A 25,618-nucleotide genomic window follows, 5' to 3' on the forward strand; every position below is an offset into this window, starting at 1 on the left:
GGCCTAATGCGCGGAAGCGACGCTCCCTCGAGATAAACTCAATTAATTCACTTTATAAGTCTTCGATGAAAGCCTTTCAATTTTTAACACATTTACAACGGAAGGGCAATTCAATGTATGCCTGATTCGAAATTCTATTACATCTTTAAGACGATAAATTTATGCAAAATGTTATAGAGGACTTTACTTGCTTGGACGAATAAAGATTGTTATTACATTATTTCTAGTAATTAAACTAAACATAACGAATTAACGCTTACGATATTACAAATTAAATATATTTTGTCAAGTATCATCATTGCCTTCCTTAACCGATAATGCCTTGCCAAGATCCTCCAAAGAACCACGTGCGTTACCAAAGACCAGGGAAATCTATTTTTGATTTACACAAGTTTAAACAATTATTTATAATTATAACTGCTTTAGATGTTAACTAAATAGAACATTAGTTTAACTAGTATTTTTGTTTGCTACATATTAATGTAGTTTGGAAATCTTACTACATCTGGGACATATATATTTTATTTCATGCATTGATTTTTCTATCATTGTAATATGATTAAATTATAATAGTTATATTGTGATAATTAAACGTTTATGAATACTTACTATTAATGATGTCACAGGTTGTAGCTATATAAAGCTTTTTAGAAGTTTATATGTTTAAAAACAATTTAAAAGTTGCAATATTTGCTATTGAACTTGCAGATTTGGCTGATAAAATCGTTCAAGGTGCTTTATAAAGCAAGTTCACACTATGCAAGTAAGTGCGCATGACAGCGTAACTTGTTGTCTCTACGAGGCGAACACGGCAGTGCGGCGTGATACCGCGTTTGGCACGCGTGGTGTTCACCTTCCGCGCCTGTTCGCCGCGTTCGAAATTCGAAAATTAAAAACGCGCGGGACTTCTGTCAAAAGTATTTATATTTTTTATTCTTTGAATAATTATTTGTATATAATTTAGTTTAAGATTAATATTTAACAATGTAAAATAATGCTTATATATTTGGCTTATAAAAGCAGCACATTAATAAGACGATTCTGTATAGTATTAGTAAAAAATAATCATTGCAGAGGTGATAGAACCTCTTTTCAGAAGGAAGAAACAATTGGGAGAAGTCGCGCGTTTTTTTGTTTTAAATGAAATGGATACGACGTAGAACTTTAAATGTGAACAGTGAAAATAAAAATGATAGAGCAGTGAGTTTTTAGTAATGGCGAGTAAAAGACTGATTTTCATTTGGGCGGTATGGCTCGCGTTGCCCCTGGCAACGGGCCATCTCAACGTGCTTATCAGCCAAGCAGAAGTAATGAAACTTTTGGGTGAGTAATCATAAAGTATAATTAATAATATTACGATTATCTTGGATTTAGTTTGAATTTTAGGAATTTTTGCGACCTCTTTAGCAAATTTCAATCTAAGTGTATCTCTTTATTGGTGATATTCAAACAAAAAATAATTTCGTCTGATTTTTAATTCACGTGACATATAGGACTTTTCGCGATATCAATACACTAAACATGACTGATGAGAATGAGATGAGATGAAAATCAGCCTTAGTATGTGATGAGCATTATATTTGTTTTACAATTTATTAATTCATAATATTCTCTTTGTTCGAGTAACATAGTCTCTTCTTGTTCTCTATAAAATCGCTTCTAAATAAAAAAAGAAATCATTATTCTGGCCTTAGGCCGTAAACACTCATTTTACGTAATAATAAATCTCCATCAATCTTTTACGGTATCTTAATCCTACAGGCAAGGTCGTTTAAGTAGTTCATCATTTAATAAAACATCCTTCTAACATTTATATTTATTTAATTGTAAATACTACAATCTATATAAATAGAAATGAATCGCAAAACCGGAAACATGAGAACATTGAGAGTGTCCATGGGCGGCGGTATCACTTAACATCAGGTGAGCCTCCTGCCCGTTTGCCCCCTATTTTATAAAAAAAAAAAAAAAAAAAACTTAGGAAGCGCAGTGCTAATCAGAACCATGCACACTCACTTCCTCACAATGGAGTAGCCCGCAATGTTGCAGTACACAACTCACGGAAGGACCCTTTGTATTGAAGAAGTCGCATGGGTCCACCAAGCATCCGCGAATATACACTGTAAATACGTAATTATGTAGGAATAAATACAATAATAATAATAGCAAATAATCAACACGGCAAGATGTCTAAAAAATAATTCGGCAAGTTGCTGCAAATGTACTGAGTAATTTTCGTGACAGTTTCACTGTAAATTCGAGAACACTTTATTTTCCTTGAACTAAAGTTCTCTCAGTAAAAATATTGGATTGGATGGATGATGCATTATTAATAAACTTTTAAGATGTCACGTGTAATGAACACGCCATATCCACCAACTATCATTACATATTTTCATGTTTCACTACTAAATAGCGTTGATTCATAAGGATGCCATGAGATTTCTCAATGTTTGGTGGTCTCAATTTTTAGTTAGTGTTAGAACGTGTCCGAACTCGTAGCGGATCGCTAGTTTCTCAACAACGGCCACAAATATCTAAAAATCTAAATTTGTATTGTAAAACTGTTTTTTTTTTGTAAAATCAATAAAACTAACTATATTTAATGTATTTTATTAATTTTAATTATCTTATTATCAAAAAACTAGTACTAAACATATAACCAGAGATGGACTTAATATATACAAAAAGATACAAACATTTACGAAAGTAAACAAATGTATCAAAATTATTAAATACATAATACCTAATTTAGCTGGGCTGTGAGATGGTGCGAAAGTGAGGGTATGCTCATGATGCAGGTCTTGTCACTCCTTATAAGCATATTCCGCGATAGCTTAAACAAGTCAAGGCTTAAATAGTGATCTTTGTTTTGTCCAGGCTGCATGATACAAAACTGTAATTATATATATTGTTGCACTGAGTATTATCTATCCAGTAAATACTCAATTGATTTTGGTACAATCTTGGTTTGTGTTTTTATGGCAGAAATTTTCCAATAAATCGCCGGGGTTGCTTGGTGCCTCAAGGGCAGTACCGTACTACAAATTCTTTGCGAAAATGTGTACATTTAAATTGGTCGACAGTTGTGATTCGAACCCAAGATATGATGTTTGAGAGAGACCACATAGTAATTATTACGAAGCAACTATAATTTCATTTACCTTTAAAAAATGCCACCGTATAGGAAAATTTAGAGGATTTTTCCATGCCCCAATTTTAGTTTCATAAATAATGTGGACTGCCGCCCAATGTCTTAGAGAATATAATCAATACATTATTTACCGAAGTTCAATATCAGTGACACTATCAAAACAACTATACAAAGACCTGTCGCTTCAGCATCGCCGTCCCCATTTCCGAAGATCAAAAAATGTAATTATCTACCCCTGATCTACCCTCAACCATTTATATTTGTTCTACAAATTCGACGTATTTCGTACGCAATTTGATGTGTTTCCGTTGCACAAACCTATAATACGACTGTGCAAAAAGGTATAATTTTAGGGTTACTTTTAATGTTTTAATTACGTCAGTATTGTGTGATTTGGATAAAGTTAACAATGCTAATCTCCGAAATGTCCGTGCCAATTTTTTGTATGAAAATAGAACTCCGTGCTACAGCTAGAGGCAATGTTAGATTTTTTTCATATGAAACCAATGACACTATTTTTTTCGTAATATATATTATTATGTATATTTTAATACGTAACTTGCTGACTTGAAAATCTGACGGCGAACTTCGTACCGCCTAACAGTTAATGAATGTCGTGTTACAGATACAGAACTTAATTAATAATTTTATGAAAGTACAAGATACAATACAAAATAAATATTAAGTTCCTTTTACTAAGATAAAACAAAAAATGTTGTATATAGTTGATATATAGTGTAGTAGTTGATATAGTTTCCTAGTTTACATACAATAAATTTCTGAAGTCACGCATGATTTTTTGACAGCATATATTATATAGAAATCCTTTTTTAATAATGGCATTATCATAAATTTTTAAATTATAAAATTCGTCAATGGTTCTCCGGTTATAAGTTTTCGAATAAACCCTACATTGTTTTATAAAAAGATATTTGATTGAGCATCTTTGATGACCAAAATTAAGTGAGATTATAACTTTTTAAGTATAAATCTTAAATAAACCTCATTGTATACTTGAAATGTAATTTTAAATACAGCAAATAATTTTAGTACTAGACAAGTATAACGTTAAAACGTGCCGTTACAAACTAAGGGAACAATGCTATCACACTAGGTTTATTACTTAAGGGTGCATTTCGGGATCTTATTAGAGATAAAAGAAAACTTGCCACTACGCTATGCATACAGAACTGGGACTCATAAACGACAAATGCATGGAAATAAAAGTAATGGCGCATACATGACGGTATGAAGTTATAAGTCACTGGGGTGTGTATAATTTGTTTGAAATGAATGAATCGTTTTGTTCTCATAAGGTTTTATTGCTGCTTGTTACTTACGCCCGACTTCTGTTCGAGTATATACGTATACATATTTATAGTATTTTGTATATATGTTTAATAATATTTCAATGGCATACGTAAATGTATTTCGTTATACACAGTTTTTCAAATTTAAAAAAATACATCATTGTTAAAATAAAATAATTTTCATTACGACATACATATTCTTAGGTCGGTTCATTACACACAACGGACCAAATGCGGAAACAAAGTCCACACAACGTCATAGGTCACATAACAATTCCATCAAGGTTTATCACCAAGTTTCCGTTACATTATTATCTATAGTCTTACTATTAAAAACTTATTCCCTTGTAAAAACTAAATCAGTATAAATCTGTTTAAATTAAGGTATTCATCTTTTTTTATCAAATTTTGTATACACTGTGGTGAAAAGAGACTAGTATTTCGGTTGCAATAAACCTGATTTATTATTATGAAGAAGAGTTTAACACAGTGCGAGAAAACCATAACATCCAATTAAAGTGTAAGCAAAATCTTATCTATAGTAAACGTTTTCTTCTTCTATCTAGTCTAGTATTTTGACGTGTGACATATGTATTGAATACCACTAGAGATAAAGCGTCAACTGTATATTGAGAATATTTAAATATCGAATTTTTACAGATGAAATTATATAATATAACAACAATTGACAATTGTATACGTCAAAAATAATAGTTAAAGTGACGCATGGCTGGGGAGGATTAATGAAAGTTCAAACATCAATTTGGTTGAGTCTTATCGCCTCGCAGCAGCTTGGGGTGCCCTACACCCTGCATATGGTAAGATAATTGTACTTTTTGTAGTACTATTGAGCACACCAGTTCTAGCGTGTTAAAGAGGGTTTCTATTTTGAAACCTTTTCCTTTATTCCCATGTATGTGATAACCGTTTAGGATTTTACGCAGATGCCAGTAAACATAATTATGCAGATCCTCTTTAATTCTGATGTCAATATACAAGAATAATAATAAGCCTTTATTTGCAATTTAAATAAAATTATCTATGGGAAACTAGTCAGTAAACTGAATTGCGTTTCCTCCCCTATCGCTTGTACGTGTCCTTAGTTCTACGTCCCTCCAGACCATGTTCTTTCTTCATTTATATATAATAAAAAGTTAAAGATGCTTCAAATAGTTTCCTTATGACATTGCTTTCTTTTCTAGTTTTATACCACTTAAATTTGACAGTTTTTTACAAATTCTTTATGTAATCGATTCGCATCATGCTTACATATCGCATTTGTACATATACATTTGTAGGGATGATTGAGTCGAGATTTTTTACGGGCAATCCCTTAGATTAAAGTGTTCAGTGCGTGCAGCATGTATTCGAACTTCGCTTATATATAAAGGATAAAATTTTGAGCGTTTAAAATGTTCTATATAATGTTATGTGTATTATTCGTAGCAATAGTCTGTACTAGCCACGTTCTTTATTGCTAAAAACCGTGGTGAAGGTCTCTATTTCTAAATTTTTTATAAGTATTTAAGAAAACGTCAATCCTGCTAAAACACTACATATACATGTGTATTTGTAAGGGTCGGTCAAATACTGGAATGTGTAACTAACTACAAATAACCATTATAGTTAAGACTGACTGAAATGACCCACTTGTTGCCGCCGCATGAACTAAACACATTACTGCCTCCTGCGGTGAAAACCTTATTGAGGGCAATATCAATAAAACTACGTACTTCATGCCTGCCTGGTCAAGTTAAAGTTATATAGATTGGTGTATTAGATATGATTCGTAGCTTTTTCCAAGATGCTGGATTTGGTAAAGTAAAAAGCAACAAAGGAAAAAGATTTATTATTATTTACGCGACTCCATATAACAAAATTTATTAAGATATTTTTTGAATCATTCTTTGTCCTTCGAAGAACTATACTGTTAATAATAACAGTGTTCCTTAAACTTTTATTTTTATTTTAGATTGTTTTAGTACTCATTAACCTTTTTTGCTAAGTCCCGTTTGTGCTGTCTAAAGGGACACGTTAAGAAGTAACACTAGACAATCATAATTCAAACTTAACGAAAATTCACACCATGATTAAAATAGTGGCTTAGTTTAATGTGTTCTTAGTTTGTTTTCATTACGTACTATTTAAATACCATTACATTTTTATATAATAATTAATTGCTTCAGAGTAAAAAATGCTTCAAAAAATACCGTTTGCAAGAGTGACGTAGCATTTTTTGACTGGCTAGCAGTTCCTCTCGTCCGTTCCATGCCCTTGATTGGCGTTGCAGAATTGGAATCTTTTAATTATTTTATTGATATGTATCGGTACAAATTGTTTTACCAATATGAATTTATAACGTTTTGATAACTGTAAATTTTGGATTATAGTGAAAAGTAATTGTTGACTGGAGAAATGTAATTCATATCAATATTTTAATTATTGGTTTAAATCTACTACGCAAATAACATTAATGACGTTATTAACTGTTTTATTTCGTTCTTGCAATTTTCATTGGTGCTCCGGTCCTGTCAGTTAAAATAATTTTTAGCCTTGAAAAATGGACTATCTAACACAAAAAGAGATTAGTAGGTCTGGGACTTGACTTCCCCGCTTTATTTATGTACAGCCTATGTATGTACAAATTTCACCTAAAAGTGGTTTAGGAATTCTTAAAATGGAACAAAAAACCTTGGTTCCAAACGTTAGTGACCAAAAAATGCATTAGCAACAGTATTTTCATAAAATTGAGAGAAAAATACTTTCTATATTTAAACCCTTCCGAGAATATAATCTGTCGTAAAGTCAGTAATGTTTTAAAAATGACAAACTGCGTTTACGGTTTCGTTTTAATTGGACATGGGTGTCCAAATTTTTCAAATGTCATAATATGTTGGGGTGATTTGTTCATACAAATCACTACCAAAGTTAATTATATCTAGCGATTAGTTGAGTTTCATGTTATGACAGTTATCATATTTTAACTGACTATTATGATATTAGTTCATTAAATAATTATATATAAAATATTCATGTTTATTTAATGTTTAAGTAGAAATATAACAATATTGTATTATAGCATCTAACTGTTGTATATTTTATTATTCTAAAACGAACGAACGTTATCTCTTAACACTCAAAACTCTGTTTTGTGTAATAAATTCAGGTTTGAACGAAAACCGAAAAAGTTTTGTTTTAATATATAGTCGACGTCTTCTACGACTTCGTATATAATGTCGTCTATGGTACATAGCCGTAACTGTTGATAAATTTACAGACAATTTACACGTACATTAATCAGTCGAATAACCGATAATATCTCCCAACGGTGGTTCGTTAGCGGAATGACTACATGATACACCATGCGTTTATCATTTTTGGCCCAATTTACCTTTATTTCGACCATTGGGAGCCATTTGATTCCACATTACGAGTTCCAGTAATTTATTATCGTTTACATTTATTGCATTTTTGTGTTCTCAATATTTTATTACCTGTCCCAGTGCTGAACAGTTTTTCAGAGGCAGTACTAATTTCTGTCTCTTATTTCTGAACCCGTCTCTTTCATCTTTAGGGAAGGTGATCAGGCTGACAGACATCGTTGATTTTTGGCCCTAGACGGTTTCTTACTTTCGAAGGTTTATATCGAACGATCGTTAATTGCACACATATAAAAGTCTACTAGATTATGACTGAATTTGTCATTAAGGCAGACCCTAATTATAAAAAAAACAATCTATAAATATAAATTACTTCTATCAGTCTTCGATGATTTAAAATAACATAAATAAATTATCTTGAAAAAGTTTTTAAAACGGATTGGTCTCGTTTATATTTAATTGTGTTTACATTGTATAATGATTCAAGCATTTTAAGAAAATTAGATAGATAGACTATCGTCATTCCCGAAGAATGTGGAACATTTAGAAATTCTCCTATATCATGATCATATTCCTTCCGTACGTGAAGCTATTTTTACGACATTCGTTTACGTCGTTATTCGCCACCTTGTCATAATATTTTCTAATACCTCGATAAGTGTTATTTTATGACCGTTCTGCTATTAACGAAGAAACGGCTTAGTACATTGTTTACTTTATGCCTCGAATCACGGCTCCTAAATTTTGTTGCATTATTTTTATGTGTATCTTTACGAAGTTATTTGATATTTATGAAGGGAATTGGGTTAAAACAACTTGTTTAGTGGTGTGTGCAATTAAGGAAGTAAATATATTGCACAATAGAAACAATTATTTAATCATAATAAAATAATAATGTCATAGAAATACTCATATTGCGTGTACACATTGTATGTTTATGTAGGATTGTATTAGTATATAAAAATCATGAACAAGCAACGGAACTTTCAATATAAACACTTAACTATTTGCCTAATTTTTTAATTTGGTGTATCAAACTCATGCCTATAGATGCTCATTTACAATATTGACCTAACCCTGAACTGTGGTTATTGATATCCCCAGAGCCATTTATGAAGATATTAATCTGAAATATACAAGAATAATAGTTCGCTGGTCCGATCAATACGAGGTCAAATATAAATGTTGCTATCTGGTAGTAAATGGCTTAATCCAGCATTATTTAGTTTACAAATTTCCGTTTTAGGTTAATTTCCACTCATAACCTCGGCTTTATTAGATTTCATTCCATGACTTCAATTAACACACGCTCAGACGAGAACTATTTGTTAAAATTTCGATATAAGTATCATAAATATAATATATGTATTGTAAGAATTTTGTTTGTGCGTTTTTCTTATGAATGGCGCAGCTAGAAATATACTGAAAGAAATACTCGGGATGAAACATAACTTATGTCAAATTTTTAAAACAATTTAGACGAAAAAAATCTAGATGTGTCTTGTCTTTAACACAGACAAAGAAAAACTAAAATCCATTAATATTGCGATACAGGGTTATTATTAAGTATTACCCAGAACATCGCTTCAATACGAGGTTAAATATACGAATATATTTCTGTATTGCCAGCAATATCTACGAGTGTTATTATGTATTTATCACAGATATTTGTAAGCAACTATTACATATTATATTTTATTATTTTCTTCCGGTCTTGCAGGGAAAATTCTTATTTGTTAAATATTACGATATAAACTTCGTGGATGATCATGACGTTTCATATTATTCACTACATTGTGTAATTTGCAGCGGACTAATTATGATTATATATCTAACTATTCTACAAAAATTAATTGAACTTGTAATTTGTTCAATAAATATTGTGGTAAATAAAATTATATAGCTTTTAAATGTTTACTTACTCTTTAATTTTAGGATATAAGAAGCCTAACCGGAAAATGGGGTTTATTAAAAAACACATTAAAGTTTGTAATAGTCTCCTGGACTTTTACAACAACTCTTTATTCATCAAAAAACATCGGTATAATTGCACTATTTTAAGAACTCATTTATTTCTTTTTACCACAGCGCAAATTACATTTTACAGGCAGACACCAAAGACTGACTCCAGTTAGAATAATGCCAGTAGCCTGAGTTAGTATAAATTATGTTATTTTTTATGATTTAAAATAGAGTAAAAAGTATTCTACGACGGTTTTCAAAAAATGTTGAACGTACGAATTACAGAAATGCAAAGAAACGACACGTTACTTACAAGATTTGACTAATAGCTATCGTGTCCCTAACACACGGAGGTTCCCACGGGCCTTCCCGACACCAATTTCGTGTGGTTTTGTCGCTCTCCAGTTCTAAGCTAAATTATACACTTAAAATTTTAAATCGATTCTATGTTTTAATGTTGTAGTTTCTTAATTAGTATTTCAAGATAAACCTGGTTTGAGATTATAATTGTTTGGAATGCTTCTAATGTTAGTTAGGAATATATTTTTTTATTAAAAAAATATTATACTAGATACTCTTTTGTGGTAGATATTTCAATGTGGTAAACAGTAAATGGTTTCATATATAATATTACACGTACCAATGTGTACATACAGAGCAGAGCAGTGCTTAGGCACGCGACGTTTGTAAGTTTGCTGTGTAATGGATTCTCTTTGTATTTGAATATACACTATTGTATTTTTTTGCTAATAAGACTTGCTCTACGGTAAAGGTAAATGTTGTGGGCAAACTGGCATATCTTAAACCTTAAAAAATTTAATGACCCATGTCACTGGCGATTTCTGAAAAGTGTGTATACATTTGTAAACTATATATAATTTTTTTTCATTGTTTCAAAATGGTTGGTCATTACGCTACATTAATTATAATTAAAACACGTAAACAAGAAATTGATGACTCACTGTTTGAAATGAAAGCTATTTTACAATGAAAATTCAAAAGACCCTATACAGCCATTCTTAATGTAAACTTTATACAACTTTTATGTATTATGAATAAATATATTATGTTTATTTATATTATACAATAACAAAACATTTTTTTATGTAATAGGAGGCTAACGGGCAAGAGGCTCAGCTGATGTTAAGCGATACCGCCGCCCATGGACACTCACATTGCCAGAAGGCCTTTTAAGAATTGGTACGCTCTTTTCTTGAAAGACCCTAGGTCGAATTGGTTCGGAAATACTTGTTCAGCTGTGGGCAGAAGTGGGCAGCTGGTTCCAATATGAATAATTATATCATCGAAAGTCTCAATATCTGTAGAATAAAAGCCTTCCAGGCTTAGTTGGTAATACATGCGCGTGATTTTAGATTAATTAATAAATTATTTTTGGTTGGTAGATCGGCAGTGCGTGTATAATCGTCGTTTCTGTCCAGCACCTCTCTTTTGTCAGATTTGAGAACAACAAGTCTCTCACTTGATCGGTCCATCTGGTTGGTGAACGGCCACGTGATCTTATGCTGTCTGTGTTACCACGATCAGTTTCTCAAAGTTCGAATCGCCTCTGCGCACTGTATGGCCGAAATTACATGCATACAAACGTGTGCATACAAGCAATTATAAAGATTATAATGACTCACGTATTTCAAATCTGAAACGTTTTTGAAATAAGGGGTCATACTTAGCACTGTCCCACCTATTTGAATCTTACCTTATGATAAAGAGTATATATACTTTACAGGACTACATAGCAATAAAAAAGCAACATAGAACACACTTTTTAAAAATTGGTTATGACAATACTTTAAGCAACATTAAAAGCCAAAATTAATATTTCGTTTAAAAGGGTTCTTCATTAAGTGAAAATTAAAAAGAAACCGAAAGGATATCAAGAGGATGAAGATGAAAATTATTATTAAAATGATTTTTGTTTAAACTTTAATTTAACTTGAAAAGTTACAAGTGTAATTTTAACAATACATATTGGTCGAATTGAAATTTTGGAAATGTTTGGGTTTTTATCTCCTCAACTTACACTTACCGCCTCCGTGTAACTTAATAATGTATAGAGCGTCGAGATCTTAGAGTTCCTAGCTTTAATTCCTGACATAACAATTGTATCGGAAATGTAATTTGCCCTCCGAACGAAACGCACCATAAGCCACGGGACTTAACAAATCACAATTGTATTTTAAGACAAATATTTGGCGTTTATCGCTAGGTTTCTAGATATATAACGTTTGCAATTTTATTTCGTACTTACAAACCTAATCATTGCCGGTGCCTTTTAGCAATTGTGCCACTTCCTAACACCAAGAGGTGGTAATCTTCTGTTACTCGATTGGAAAGAAAAGCGCTCAAAGTACTTTTTTTTTAATTTAAAACATTTATGGAAATTAACGTTGAATTATCGATCAAAGTGACAAATTTTGCTGGAAATCTCTTAATTATTAATAATTTTCTATTTGTCGTAACATAATAAGGTTTGGTGTATTTTTTAATAGAAACCTGTTGTCTTTGTCTAAAGAAATAAAACCTGCAAGAGAAACTTGTAATTTTCAATTACCATGAGGCATAACAAAACGAGGCTTTGAGAAATGAGGTCAACTCAAAATTAAAATTTATTGCTATCATAACAGAACTTTGGAGATGGTGTATTTTACACGTAACGAAATTTGTTTAGATTTATTATTTCGGGATCTCTAGATTTCTATGTTTTTGTTAACATATCAGAGCTTTTATGGCAGCCGAGGATTATGTTTGAGGAAAACGCTTTTATAGTATATTATTGTACATATATTGTTCGTGCAAAATTAGAATGATTTAAAAATATATATTTTAAAAGAATATATTATTTTTTAAATAGCAGTGTTGGCTTAGTAGCTTCATCGTGCGACTCTCATCCCAGAGTAGTAAGTTCGATCCCCGGTACACCAATGGACTTTCTGCCTATGTGCGCATTTAACATTCGCTCGAACTGTGAAGGAAAATATCGTGAGAAAACCGGCTTGCCTTAGACCCAAAAAGTCGATGCCGTGTGTCATGCACAGAAGGCTTATCGCCTACTTGCCTATTAGTTTGACAAATGTTCATGAAACAGATAAAGATATCTGAGGCCTATACATAAAAAGGTTGTAGCATCACTGTGTAAAATATGGAAGTAGGCACCGAAAGATGATCTGAGCTGATTGTTTTCGAGTACTTTCTTTTTATATAAAAATTATTAATTCCACTAACAATGAAATAAAATGAGGATTTGATAGGATATTTCTAAACTAAAGCAGAGATTTTTTTATTATTCCAGAATCAGATGCGTGTTCAGTTTTAATTCAATACTTGAACTTGAACCTATATTTATATATAATATATTTGCATATCTTCAACTCCTGAAGATAAAAATAAATGCATTTTCTGCTCCAATCTGAATCGTACACCAATGTACACGTATACACCAATATATTCTCGGGTCATACATTACCCCAAAGATAAGCGCAATTGACTTTCAAAACCAGTAGGCATTCGCGTGCAAACAAAGAGACAATAAATACACCTTTATCGCAATTTTAATAGATGGCCAGAGTTGGCTGGAATGAACTTGCTAAGTGTAAAATTCTAATAACTTTATAAGCGCAATTTAGCGCAAAGTTGGTAATGCGGGCTTTGTAACGACAATTTTTATTTTTAAAAGTGTAATAGCTTCATCAGCAGTGTTGCTTCAGCGTGCGTCTTCTCATCCCTGAGATTGTAAGTTCGATCTCCGGCTGTGCACCAATTTCTTTCTATGTGTGCATGTAACATTCGCTCGAACGGAAAAGGAAAACATCCGGAGGAAACCGGCTTGCCTTATTGAACAAAGTCAACAGCGTGTGTCAGGCACAGGAGGCTAATCACCTACTAGGAAAGATTCAGAGTCGAGATTCAGCTCTGGGTATTACTATGTTTTGGCATAAAGAAGTCCTCTTAATATAACTAAATAATAATATTATGAGACTAGTATACACAATTAAAAAAATTATAAATATATAATGTATTTGAATAACAATGTAAAATTTATATAATAAATTTAACGACAGATTTAAGTCAAAGTCAATCATTGATTCATATAGGTAACACAATGTACACTTATGAACGTAAAAAAAAAGAAATAAACATTAAATGATTCTAATTTTACATTTACTGCCAGTTCACCAGAGAACTGGCAATAAACTCTCCGCTCAACACTCTTTTTAATCGCCATGTTTTTGTTTTACACAACGTTTGTAAGGAGCTGCAACCATTACACCATGTTCCACATGACATCTTAAGTGATTATTTAAATTAAAAACAAAGATTTATCTCAGATTGTCAAAAATCCTATATAAGGAAGTATAGAACAGTAAAACATTAATAGACTCCAAATGAAAGTTTGCGGTTATTTTAAATATTTAAACCATACATTATTTAAGTCCACTTTAAAGCTAACTTTATAAAACTTACCCAAACGAACGTATAACGGTATATAACCCAGGTAACGTTACACGCTCCAGTTTCCATAATGGCCCATTTCAGTGTAATTACAAAATGATACCGCATTATGCCCGTCATTTACTTAATTCTAGACCACTGGCGAATTACTTTTGATGGCTACTAAACGAACTAGGCACCAGCTTGCATTGTTATTGCGTTCTGGTAATAAAACCAGGCAAAACGCTGCATAAACATTACAAACGTTACAACATTTATTACCAAATTGAAAGTCTGATAATATATCCTATTCGTAATCTTTATTATAATGCAAAAACTTTAACAACATTGGAAAAGCGGGCTATTGCCAATAATGATCTCTTCTGGGCCATCTTAGTGAGGAAAACATCAAAATTAGGTTTAGTAGAAAAAGCTCAACACATATATGTAATAATGTATTCGTATACATAAACATAAGCGTTCAATAAAATCTAAACGTTTACAATGTTATTTATTGTTTATGCATTTTTTTAAATATTTATACACTGTCTAGATACTAGTCTGGTTATAGCTAAATAGTAGTATAAAATATATAAAAGTATGGGTTATTGAAGATTTTAAAAACTAAACTGAAAAGTTCCCTAGTTACTGGTATTATATGGAAAAGCTGATTGTCAACGTAACAAAATAGTGAAGGTAGATTTTGTATGGAACTCTGTGTCGTATTTAGAACTAAAAGGAAATAACACGTACGAATGTAGTGTAATTCCAGAGAACACGTTCGAACTGAATATCCAATATTATCGTTAAAATACTTGTTAACGTTCTTCAGGTCTTTCAAAACAGCAGTGTCTGAAATATATTATATACGCAACAAAAACTCGTAAGCTCATTAACAGCTAGTTATTACTAACACTAAAGGAAATGTATAACAAGACGGGTTCATATTAGCACATCCGAATACAAAGCATAGCTGCGGGCGTCACGTACCTTCCCCTGTCATTAGTAAGTTTTAATAATGAGAAGCATTGTTACAAGAGACAAATTGTATTTGAAGCCTACATTAAGTAGGATATGTTACCTCTGACTGTGTTTCAGGAGGTTGTTTATTGTTTAATATGCATTGTTTCTTTTCCAACATAATACAATTTTGTCTTGCTATTAAACCTACTTATTAAAACGTGTTATAAGCCCGATCACAATGTAATAAAATCCTTTTGGAGCGCTATTTTATGTATGATATAGCAACATGTATTGACAACACATTTTTCATAGTCCAGACTGTCTTTCCAACAAATACATTATAAATAAATTTAAACATAATAGGCTTTCCATAGTTTTCCGTATTTTAACATAATTCAAAGTATAGAGGACACCGTGAGTCATTTCTGCAAAAACCCTTCATCTTTTAGTCGATATCAACACCCGATACCGGGGAAATAAATACAGATAATATAACATTCTCTACAGCTGTGATACTTTTTGACATTCAACACCTTTTGTCTTCAGTCACTGTGACCACGCACGCTGTAAAGCAGGCGAAACGTCGGGAAAAAATTTAAATTATGTAAAATAATTAGAAGTTTTTACATAGCTTCAATCCGCAAAAAAGTGTTTCCTTTAAATGTGTAAAAGTTATGTTAATAAAAGACAATACTATAATTCAAAGTATTCAAGACTCAACAATGGCAAGGTTTTTATTTGATTAATCAGGCTTTACTACTAACAAAAATTTAAATGTGAAATGAAAAATTTGTAACAATTAATCTTAATATATATAAATCTCCTGTCACGATGTTTGTCCACGATGGTCTCCTAAACTACTTAACCGATTTTAAATTAAATTAGCACACCGTAAGCAGTCTGGTCCAACTTAATAGATAGGATAGCTTAGATCTTTAATTATAGTCACAATTTTATTTTATTGCAAATTATTTGTCTATAATTAATTAACAGTCACAATTATCTGTTAACTCCAAAAGATTCTAACATAGGTCGATACTTTTCGACTGGATTGAGTACTCAATATATGGCACTGTTATGGTAAACCGACAAACGTGTCATTGAGGCTAAAGTATAAATTAAATTTATTTTGTAGTAAACGAAATACCGTGAAATTCATTTCATTCTATTTTTTAGTGTTAGCATAGCCAACCACGTGTTACTTAGACCGAATTGTAAATCAAATTAAAATTATAGTGACGATAATATAGTGAAATTATTCTTTCGTGTCACGGTATTAAGGCTAACTAAAACCACATTAAGGAGAAACGAAGTTCGCGGGGGCAGCTAGTAATATATATATATATATATATATATATTACTAAGAAAAGTCAAAACTCCAACACTGCAGAATCTTAGAAACTTGAAAGCTTACAATTTAAAATGTAGTCTTATTCCTCTATATAGACGAACTAAAAATACTAAATAAGGTGTCGAAGCGAGCGACAGTTTGCCTGAATATGAAGTACCACTTTACAATTGACGAATCACCCCTACGATCCCCTCGGACTCGTCAGACGCCCTTTTCTGTTACTGTTGTCACTTGAAGTGCTCTATGTTTACCTTACACTGTAGTTATGCAATCTGTTAAATCATAGTGGAAGTGAAATATGCTTAAAATTTAAATTATCTAAAAAAGGAATTCGTTTTTCATTTCAAACGGTAGTAATAAACAATTGTTTTAAAATAAAGATTTTGTCTAATTCATTATTTATGGAGAAAACCCCTGGAATTTACATACTAATAAAATTTATTTTAAAAAATAAACTGATTCTGAAATATATTTTATAAGTATCCTACGATAAATGAGATATGAAACCAAAAATTTGATTTTAACACATGGTTAAAATCAAAATTTTAACGTGCATATAGGTAAACTTTAATTAATTTACATTATTATTATACCTTGTAAAATTATATATCTCGATACGAGAACGAGTACTACAAAAATCGAACTTTCTATTCCTATTGAAAATGGAATTGGAAAATTTCATCTCCATTTGAACCATTTGAGAAAAAGCATCAAAACCGTTCTGTTGAATTGCACCTCTCCGTAAAAGCAAATAGAGTTAGTTGGATAATTTGACGCACTCACCCCCGCGGGAATCGAACTAACTCTGGGGACACACATTTGCCCAATGCATTTCTGTGTACCTAACTCTAAAGACATGCAATTTTGAAACTTATTCTTCGATGTATAAGGCTACATTTAGAGGAGGAGGTCCAAACGACATTTTAAAATTAGAATAATGAGATTTTTTGTTCGAATGAATTTGAAATATTGATGGAGTTAATGCATTTATAAAACAGCGGGAGTTTGAATTTTAAATCATGGAACTACTTCCTTTTATTTATTAAAACATGTTTTTTTTTATTTACAAAGTTTCAAAATATGTTTGTATTGATTGCCAATGCAGTGAGATTAACACGAATAGTCTGGTTTGGTTAAGCGAAGGACCAAAATAATTAAAAAAAAGTGCGTGCGTTCAAAGTACATATGTCAGAAGTAAAACGTCTTTGTAAATTAATTATTACTAAGGTAAAATCCCCAATAGATGTTCATGTACCAGTATGTGATTACTCCATGTATTTGTATATCTATATTTACACTGTTTACACACTGTATACGTGCTAATGATAATATATATATATATATATATTATCATTAGCATATATATATATATATATATATATATATATATAAATAATCTAAAACTTAAAAACTATAAAAGATCAATTGGAAATTATCCAATAGTGGACAAATGTGATCACTTAGAATTAAGTGCTCACTGCTGCCTTTGAACCTGCAACTTCAGGGCTTGTAAGTTCATTGCCTGACGCAAAGGGCTGTGGTATACTTTCTTTTGAAGGCTCTATAAATCGTCAGCAACCTGGTTGTTGGTTTCATAAAATGCTGGTGAGTAGCAGAAAATTACTTTAAAAGCGGAATAGTAGAGCTTAATGTGTTAATGAACTGCATCCTAATGGAAAATGTGGTCGTTTATGTCCCACGTGGATGTTAATCTTTACATGAATTGGAGATTAAAGTAGTTAATTTTTTCCTTTCAGGCCTGGATGCGGAACTATATTACGTAAGAGATGGCGTCGTGAACAACTATGCCACAGGGTTCGTTGTGCCTGTACCAGCACATATTGCAGACCTCGAGTTTATGTGGCAGGGATTGGGAAGAAAACCGGTAATTACCCATTTAGATTAAGCTTTAAATAACGTAACTTCAGCATGTAAGCTTCACTCCTAGTAATTTAATAGTTCGTTATCTGTTTAAAAATTATTGATGAGTAGGCTAGTTCGGGAAATAAAGAGACTTTATTTTTACGATCAAAACTTAACTAAATACTTATTAAGCTTTAATTTTAATTTAAAACTATTCTATAAATTCTGTATTTTAATTCAGTATTTGATTTCTGCATGTGGTATAATTATTATTTTTATCTCCCTCTTGGATTAAATATATTAAATATTGTCATTCAGTCATTGGGATCTCTACGACGTAGCTACGTGCTTCGTAGCAGTAAAAAATATGAATTATACAAATGTTATTGAATTTAAGAAAATATACTTATACTGGATAACAACACATGTTGTTGTTAAGGTAACTATATGTATGTAACAACAACCTATTGTATGTTCCAGAAACTTGACTGTGAGATTTCCGTTCAGTTTTGTAATTTAATACAAAAAAGCAGACCATATCTCCCTCTTTTCTGGTGTTTTCTAGTCATTTTGTATGATGATTTGATATTTTAAAAGAGTACCGAGAGTTTTTTACATTGGCTTTTTCTCTCGGTCTACATCCTCTGACCTCTTTGCGATAAGTAGGGATTTCTACCGATACAATTTTATTGACGTGATACAAGTGATACCTGTATCTTATATTGCATAATAGTTTTATTTTATGACATATCCGTACTTCATCCTATGATGCTCTGTCTAATTGTCTGTAGTCTAGAGAAATTCTTTTAAAGACAGTCAAGACCTATGGTTAACTGCCGTGTATTAAAAATATTTTATATTTGGCATACATATCAGCACTCCTCAAAAACAAAAGACCATATGTAGTCTGCCTGCGTGATGTAAGGATCATTGAATACCTACATAGTAGGGATCATGACTGTCAATAATTAATACATATACCTACTCTGTTCAAGTTTATTTAACCTATTATGAAAACTTAATTATTAAAGCACTCCGTGGGACTCCATAAATCTCACAGATTCGAGGAAAAACAGTTTCAAAACACAGTTTAAATTGTCTACGTTGTTCCCGCGCTTTTCAATTTAGCTTTTAAGAGATTTAATTTTCCGAAACAAAGGCGCGCGTTTAGCTGTCGTTTTTCAAAGGAATTCTCAGACGACACCTATTTTATACTTTTCTTTTAATAATTCAGTTTGAATTTACCAATAAAACGCACTATTTAACACAAAATATATAAGTTGAAAATAATTGTTTCGAAAGGCTCATTGTTGTTATTCATCATCATTGGAGGCAGTCATTATTCATCACTACTCACATATGCTGAGAGCATATATTAAAAGGCCGGTAACGCACTTGCGAGCCCTCTGTCATTGAGAGTGTCCATGGGCGGCGGTATCACTTCACATCAGGTGAGCCTTCTGCCCGTTTGCCTCCTGTTCTACAAAAAAACCCATGCACTCACATCATCAGTTAAAAGTATCATTTTACTTTTTACTCCTGCATGATAAGCCTTAATCTCCTCAAAATATTCGTAAAAGTTAATAAAGGATTTCAAACAAACGTGATTGTTGAAGGCAGGATAAAATTTGCTTGCAATTTGAATGCAATTTTTTTCATCCAAGAACGTAGTAATAATTAATCTACAATCTTTGGATATTAGTTTGGCGGATTTCAGTCCCGGAAAAGACTTAAAAAATTAATCAAAAAATTTATTAGACATACATTAATATAGGTTATATGAATCAAAGTTGTTTATAAATTTCTTGACACGGACATATACTTCGAAAAGGACTAATGGAAAATATGCTAATGTGTGTTGGTTTAACAGCTGCCGTATGTGATGGGTATAGACTATGACGTCAGAGCAGCGAGAACCGCCATGCTGCCGCCACAAGTTAATATATCCGAGAGAGGATTCGTACCTACAACTCAGCAAACATTTCGGTATGTTTCTATGATCTAATATTATTCTATAAAGATTGAAGTGTTCAAAGACTATCTACAAAAAATATATGTTTGGCATTAGATCTGTCTGTCTAATCACCAATCTTTCGTTAATACAGTCAAAATCTGTTATAACAACATCAAAGGGACTATTCATATTTGGTCGTAAAAACCGATAGTCGTAACAGCCGATGACTTTGTTATTAAGTACCTAATTATTATTGAATGTGTGCTTATGTATAAAATAAAAAATAATAAAAATCGATGGCGCTACAACTTTTTTAGCCCAGACCGGGCCTCCGATATCTTTGTCTGTTTCATGATCATTTGTAAATCAACTAGGCTTCGGATTCCTCACGATATTTTCCTTCACCGTTCGAGCCAATGTTTAATGTGCACATAGAAATAAAGTCCATTGGTGCACAGCCGGGGATCGAACGTACAACCTCATGAGAGTCGCACGCCGAAGCCACTAGCTCACCGTATAAAATAAAACTACACTTTATTTATTTCACATGAAAATTGTACTAAAAATATATTACGAACATATATATCAATTATTTACTTGGGCATAAACTTGGGTCATCAAAAGTATACTAAATTTTATTTATGTCAATGTAAATGTGATGAACTGTTGAATATTGTCATAACATACTGCCTACGGCTTAGCTTGTTAATCGATTTCATATTACTATCGTTGAAAAACTGTCATCACGGCGGCGCGGGACATATGTTTAATTTAGATTGTTGATATTAAACATAATTATTTGTTTTATAGAATACGCCTGCCATGTACTGGTGCTGTGAATCAAGAGATTTTAGTATTGATACAGTTAAATATATCATCAGCTGATCGCTCAAATAAGGATGTGCGCCTACTTTTCAAGAGGAACAAAATTTGTTTAGCTGGTGAGAATTGCTCGATTTATCTTCAGATATATGTATGTATTTTTAGCGGATCTTTCATTTGTTGTGAATACTACTTGAATGAATAAAATTCCTTTAAGAAAAGAGCGTACCAATTTTTGAAAGGCTGGCAACGTACCTGCGAGCTTTCTGGCAATGTGAGTGACCATGGGCGCTGGTATCAATTAACATTAGGTGAGCTTTCTGCCCGTTTGCCTCCTACTGCATAAAAAAATAATGTCATTAATTTACTTTTGCGATAAAAATCTAAGCCATAAAAAAATATTAGCCACGAACTCTTAGTAAGTACTCATTATTACACAATGTGTACACGTCACTATTACAGTACGTTTTTTCTTCAAAGGCGAGAAATAGATAATACAATTATGCAAACAGTATATAAAAATAATAAAAATGTAGCTAAAATGTTATCGTTCAGCGTAGGCCTTCATTGAACAACAAAACTTTGTAACTACATTTCCATAATAAAACTAATCACATAATGAAAACCAATGCTTTCACATTCAAATACTTTATACCCCTCCAATAAATTACTTTAACAACCGACTACTGTACTAAAAACACATAAAGCAATATAACTAAACTTTTCTCGAACACTTTGTCAATAAAGACTATTTTGAATAAGGGTTTTATAGGGCTTATTTATGGTTGTTTGTGGTATTATGATTAGGTTCTAATACTTATCTATAGCGCGGATTTTATCACAAAATTGCACTCCATCAAAATAAAGCTTTATAATATATAACAGGAGACAAACCCGTGAGAGTGTCCATGGGTGTTATCTCTTAACATCAGGTGAGCCTCCTGCCCGTTTACCACTGTTCTATAAAAAAGGCTCACCTAATGTTATAAATTAATACCACTGGCTATGGACATTACCAGAAGGCTCGCAAGTGCATTACTGGTATATTAAGAATTGGTTTGCGCTTTTCTTGAAGGACTCTAAGTGGAATTGGTTCGGAAATACTTCAGTAGGTAGCTGGTTCAACATAATGTGCGAGCGAAAACTGCCATAAGAATCGCTCAGTTGTGCGACGGAAATGGATATTAAATGTATTATTTATGTCAATTTATTGACTGCTTCTTTAACAAATGACAAAGAAAATGTCTTGTTAAAACAAGGTTGAACAGTAGAATTGTTATCAGTAGTAGAATTAAACATTTACGTACAATGGCAGTTTTATTTAGTTTGGCATTTTTAATTTACACATGAATATTTTTCAATTCAAACCAGTAGTTTCTGAGTAACAAATTCTCCAGTTTTATAATAATAGCATACATAAATATACTTCATGTTTCTACAGACAAAACCGTCTTCGTGAATTATCTGATAACATTTTGCCGATGTCAAACCATTGCTTCAACAGTTTCGTTCGTTCAGATCTTGATTACAGTGTCGCAGCAACAAAGGCGCTATTTTGTGGCAAGTTTATAATAATTTCATGCAAAATGTAGCCATTCTCATTTTCTCCAGCGTAATATTTAACACTATGAAATTTGATTTTGTTTTGTTCTGAGTTTTAAGGGTAAGAAAAATCTAGTTTTAAAATTGCTTTAAGAGCTCAATATATAATTAACGACCGGTTTCACACTGCTTCACATTGACTTATAGTATTTAAGTGAAATACTAAATATAAAACTAATTTGGAAATAAATAACTTATCTTAGTTGTTATAGCATTCTAATAATGAAAAAAATATTGTAATCGGTCCATTTTGGAGTTTATTTCCTACAAATATTTCTTCTTTTTAATATTAGTTGTATGGATAGTTTACTTGGTGCACCAACAAAGTACAAAGTAAGTAAGTTAAGTAAACTATTACAGCTGTGAAAAATTTGACATAATTTATAAATATTTGTTTTTTATCTGGATTAAATATTATTCCCAACTTATTTTATATTTTAAGTTATACTAAATAATTATATAGAATTTTTATATACAATTATATAACATATTCATCAACACAATTATTACCAAAAATATAAACAGAACTATTATCAATTCCAAATTCAAATTTTCTATTTTTATCCCTCGCTAATATTTTTCGCTCAACTGATACAAGTTTACTTTCCACAAATCACTCCCTTTATTAGCATGTAGACGCAACAGGATATTTTGGGGGATGAAGACGTTATGAAGAGCCCTCGCATCCCCATTTTAATGTGTTTACAAGGAAGTATCGATTGTTCTATTGTACGGTTATTTGACTTGTAAATTTCTTACCCCCCCGCCCCTACGCGTATTGTACTCAAACTTTTACGATTGCGAACGTCACAAAACTGTTTGCGCGTCTTAACATCGTTTTGCATGTTTAAATATTGTACGTCGATTGAACGATTATTTAATAAATGAATAGATTTTTAAATCTTCCGAAAGATTTTCATTCGATCTACACTTATATATTCGTTTACGCATGAATATTTATATACGTATTTTACTGTTATGAGTTCATTTTACCTAATGTAACACAAAAATAAAACAAAAGTAGAACGACACATATTTTTAATAAGTAATACAATTTTTTATTGAAAGCGTAATATGACCGTCAAATAATTGTATTTATAAGGATAAATCGTCACATATTTAAAGAGAACATAAGCTCTGATATTTTAATCCAGCAAACTAAAAATTCTCACATGCCTGAATAATAAATTATAGATTAGTCAGAGATACAAGAAAAAGCAGAGAATCTAATAAGTATCGTTGACTAAATGACACGCTATGATCATTTAGATATTTCATGATTACTTTATTTTTTTAATAGCCCTTTGTATCTGACTGACGCCATCAGTTTTTGGGTCTAAAGCAAGCCAGTTCCTTCACGATGTTTATCATTACTTTTTTACTACGTATTTTTTATTGCGTACCAATCTTAGATTATCTCCTAGGCCAAAATACAAATATTTTCCTATTAAATAAAGTAAAACAAATGTGTTCATTGAACGTAAAAAGCAAATCAAATCCTCGAGATTAACGACGCTCGACTCAACTACTTAATCCGGACAAATCCATCGATAATTCGTTCCAAAGTTAAAATGTCGAAACAACTGTTATGTTAGATATAAGTTTTAAGCAAACCAATAGCGATCCACTTCCTTTGTATTTATTTTTACCTACTGTATATAACTAAGGCATAAAAGAAAAAGAAAAAGTGAATACGTTATTTTGGCTGTACATTTCTGACAAAATTCAAATTAAGAATACATTACTTTAATAAAAATATTAGATTTTTGTTCGAATCTTTGGAAAAGATGTACCACGGCTGTACAGCTCTTTCCTAGCAACAATTATTGAATTTATTGCAATATGAAAATTTAATTAAATCCTAAATATCGGCGTCTTCCACGTGAAGTGATCGCAAAGTGAGGGACGGATTTAATAATTTCCATACCTGGTTTTATAAAACCTCCCTATTCGTTCCAAAGTTTTTCTATTATCCCTAATATTTCATTTAGTCGGCTTCACAGTAATACCATTATGGCGGCGAAAGTGCTTTTAAAGTGAATATAATTTGTTTTCGTAACATGATACGGTGTAAAGCTGTGTGAGTAATTGGCATTTTGATGTTCTTGTTTTCGACAAAGACAAAGAGAGTTCGGTAATCGATCGATGTCAAACATTTATTGCGGAAAGCACGAAGAGAAAAAGGATTCTACCAGTTTTGTCTGTTACCATTTCTGTCAATCTACACTATTTGCGATTATTCGTTACTTTTAGAATTGTATACATTATTTAGGATATGTATATATGTCAGAGATTACGTAGTAAAGGAACACGATGCCATTCGTTTTATTAGAATGGCAACATCAAGCAATACCATTCGTTTTAATAGATGGTTATGGTAACACCACGCAATCTTACAGGTTGTAAGTTGTCAATGCGTAATGCTCGGTTTATATTATTCCAGTCCAGTAATCCAGTCCATCCATAATCCTAAAAAGAAAAAAGCGGATTTGGGTGAGAAATTGGATAAACGAAAGAAGTGAAAAAGGAGGCGCATGCCTTTGTGTTTATAAAATTCCGAAGTGATATCCCACATGTTCTCTGTACAAAGAAACAAATTGAAGAGTTTGGTTTTCAGTTAACTTCATTGTTTGGAATTACCTATAAAATTCCATAAAATAACAACAATGTGTGTTCACTGTTAAACGTGTATTCAATCAAGCACTGGATTGGCCGTTCACATTATTCCAGTGGCGCTGGATTGGGTTAGCTGGAATGAAAAATAGACCGTCATTCCAGTCAACTGGACTGGATTGATCACTGGAATGGTAC

At 31.8% G+C, this 25,618-nt stretch overlaps 1 protein-coding gene across 1 annotated transcript in view; it reads left to right on the plus strand.

Moving 5' to 3' along the window:
- The first annotated feature begins 1,086 nt into the window (after positions 1 to 1,086).
- LOC123714360 (tyrosine-protein kinase Drl) overlaps positions 1,087 to 25,618 on the plus strand; it is a 44,164-nt gene continuing 19,632 nt past the window's right edge. Inside the window, exons 1-4 of the mRNA XM_045668590.1 lie at positions 1,087 to 1,323; positions 18,324 to 18,451; positions 20,300 to 20,415; positions 21,194 to 21,324. Of these exons, the coding sequence (XP_045524546.1) occupies positions 1,215 to 1,323; positions 18,324 to 18,451; positions 20,300 to 20,415; positions 21,194 to 21,324 (484 nt within the window). The 5' untranslated portion in view covers positions 1,087 to 1,214. The remainder of the gene's footprint in view (positions 1,324 to 18,323; positions 18,452 to 20,299; positions 20,416 to 21,193; positions 21,325 to 25,618) is intronic.

This window comes from Pieris brassicae, chromosome 9 (assembly GCF_905147105.1).
Source record: "Pieris brassicae chromosome 9, ilPieBrab1.1, whole genome shotgun sequence".
In the NCBI taxonomy this organism is placed as follows: Eukaryota; Metazoa; Arthropoda; class Insecta; order Lepidoptera; family Pieridae; genus Pieris; species Pieris brassicae.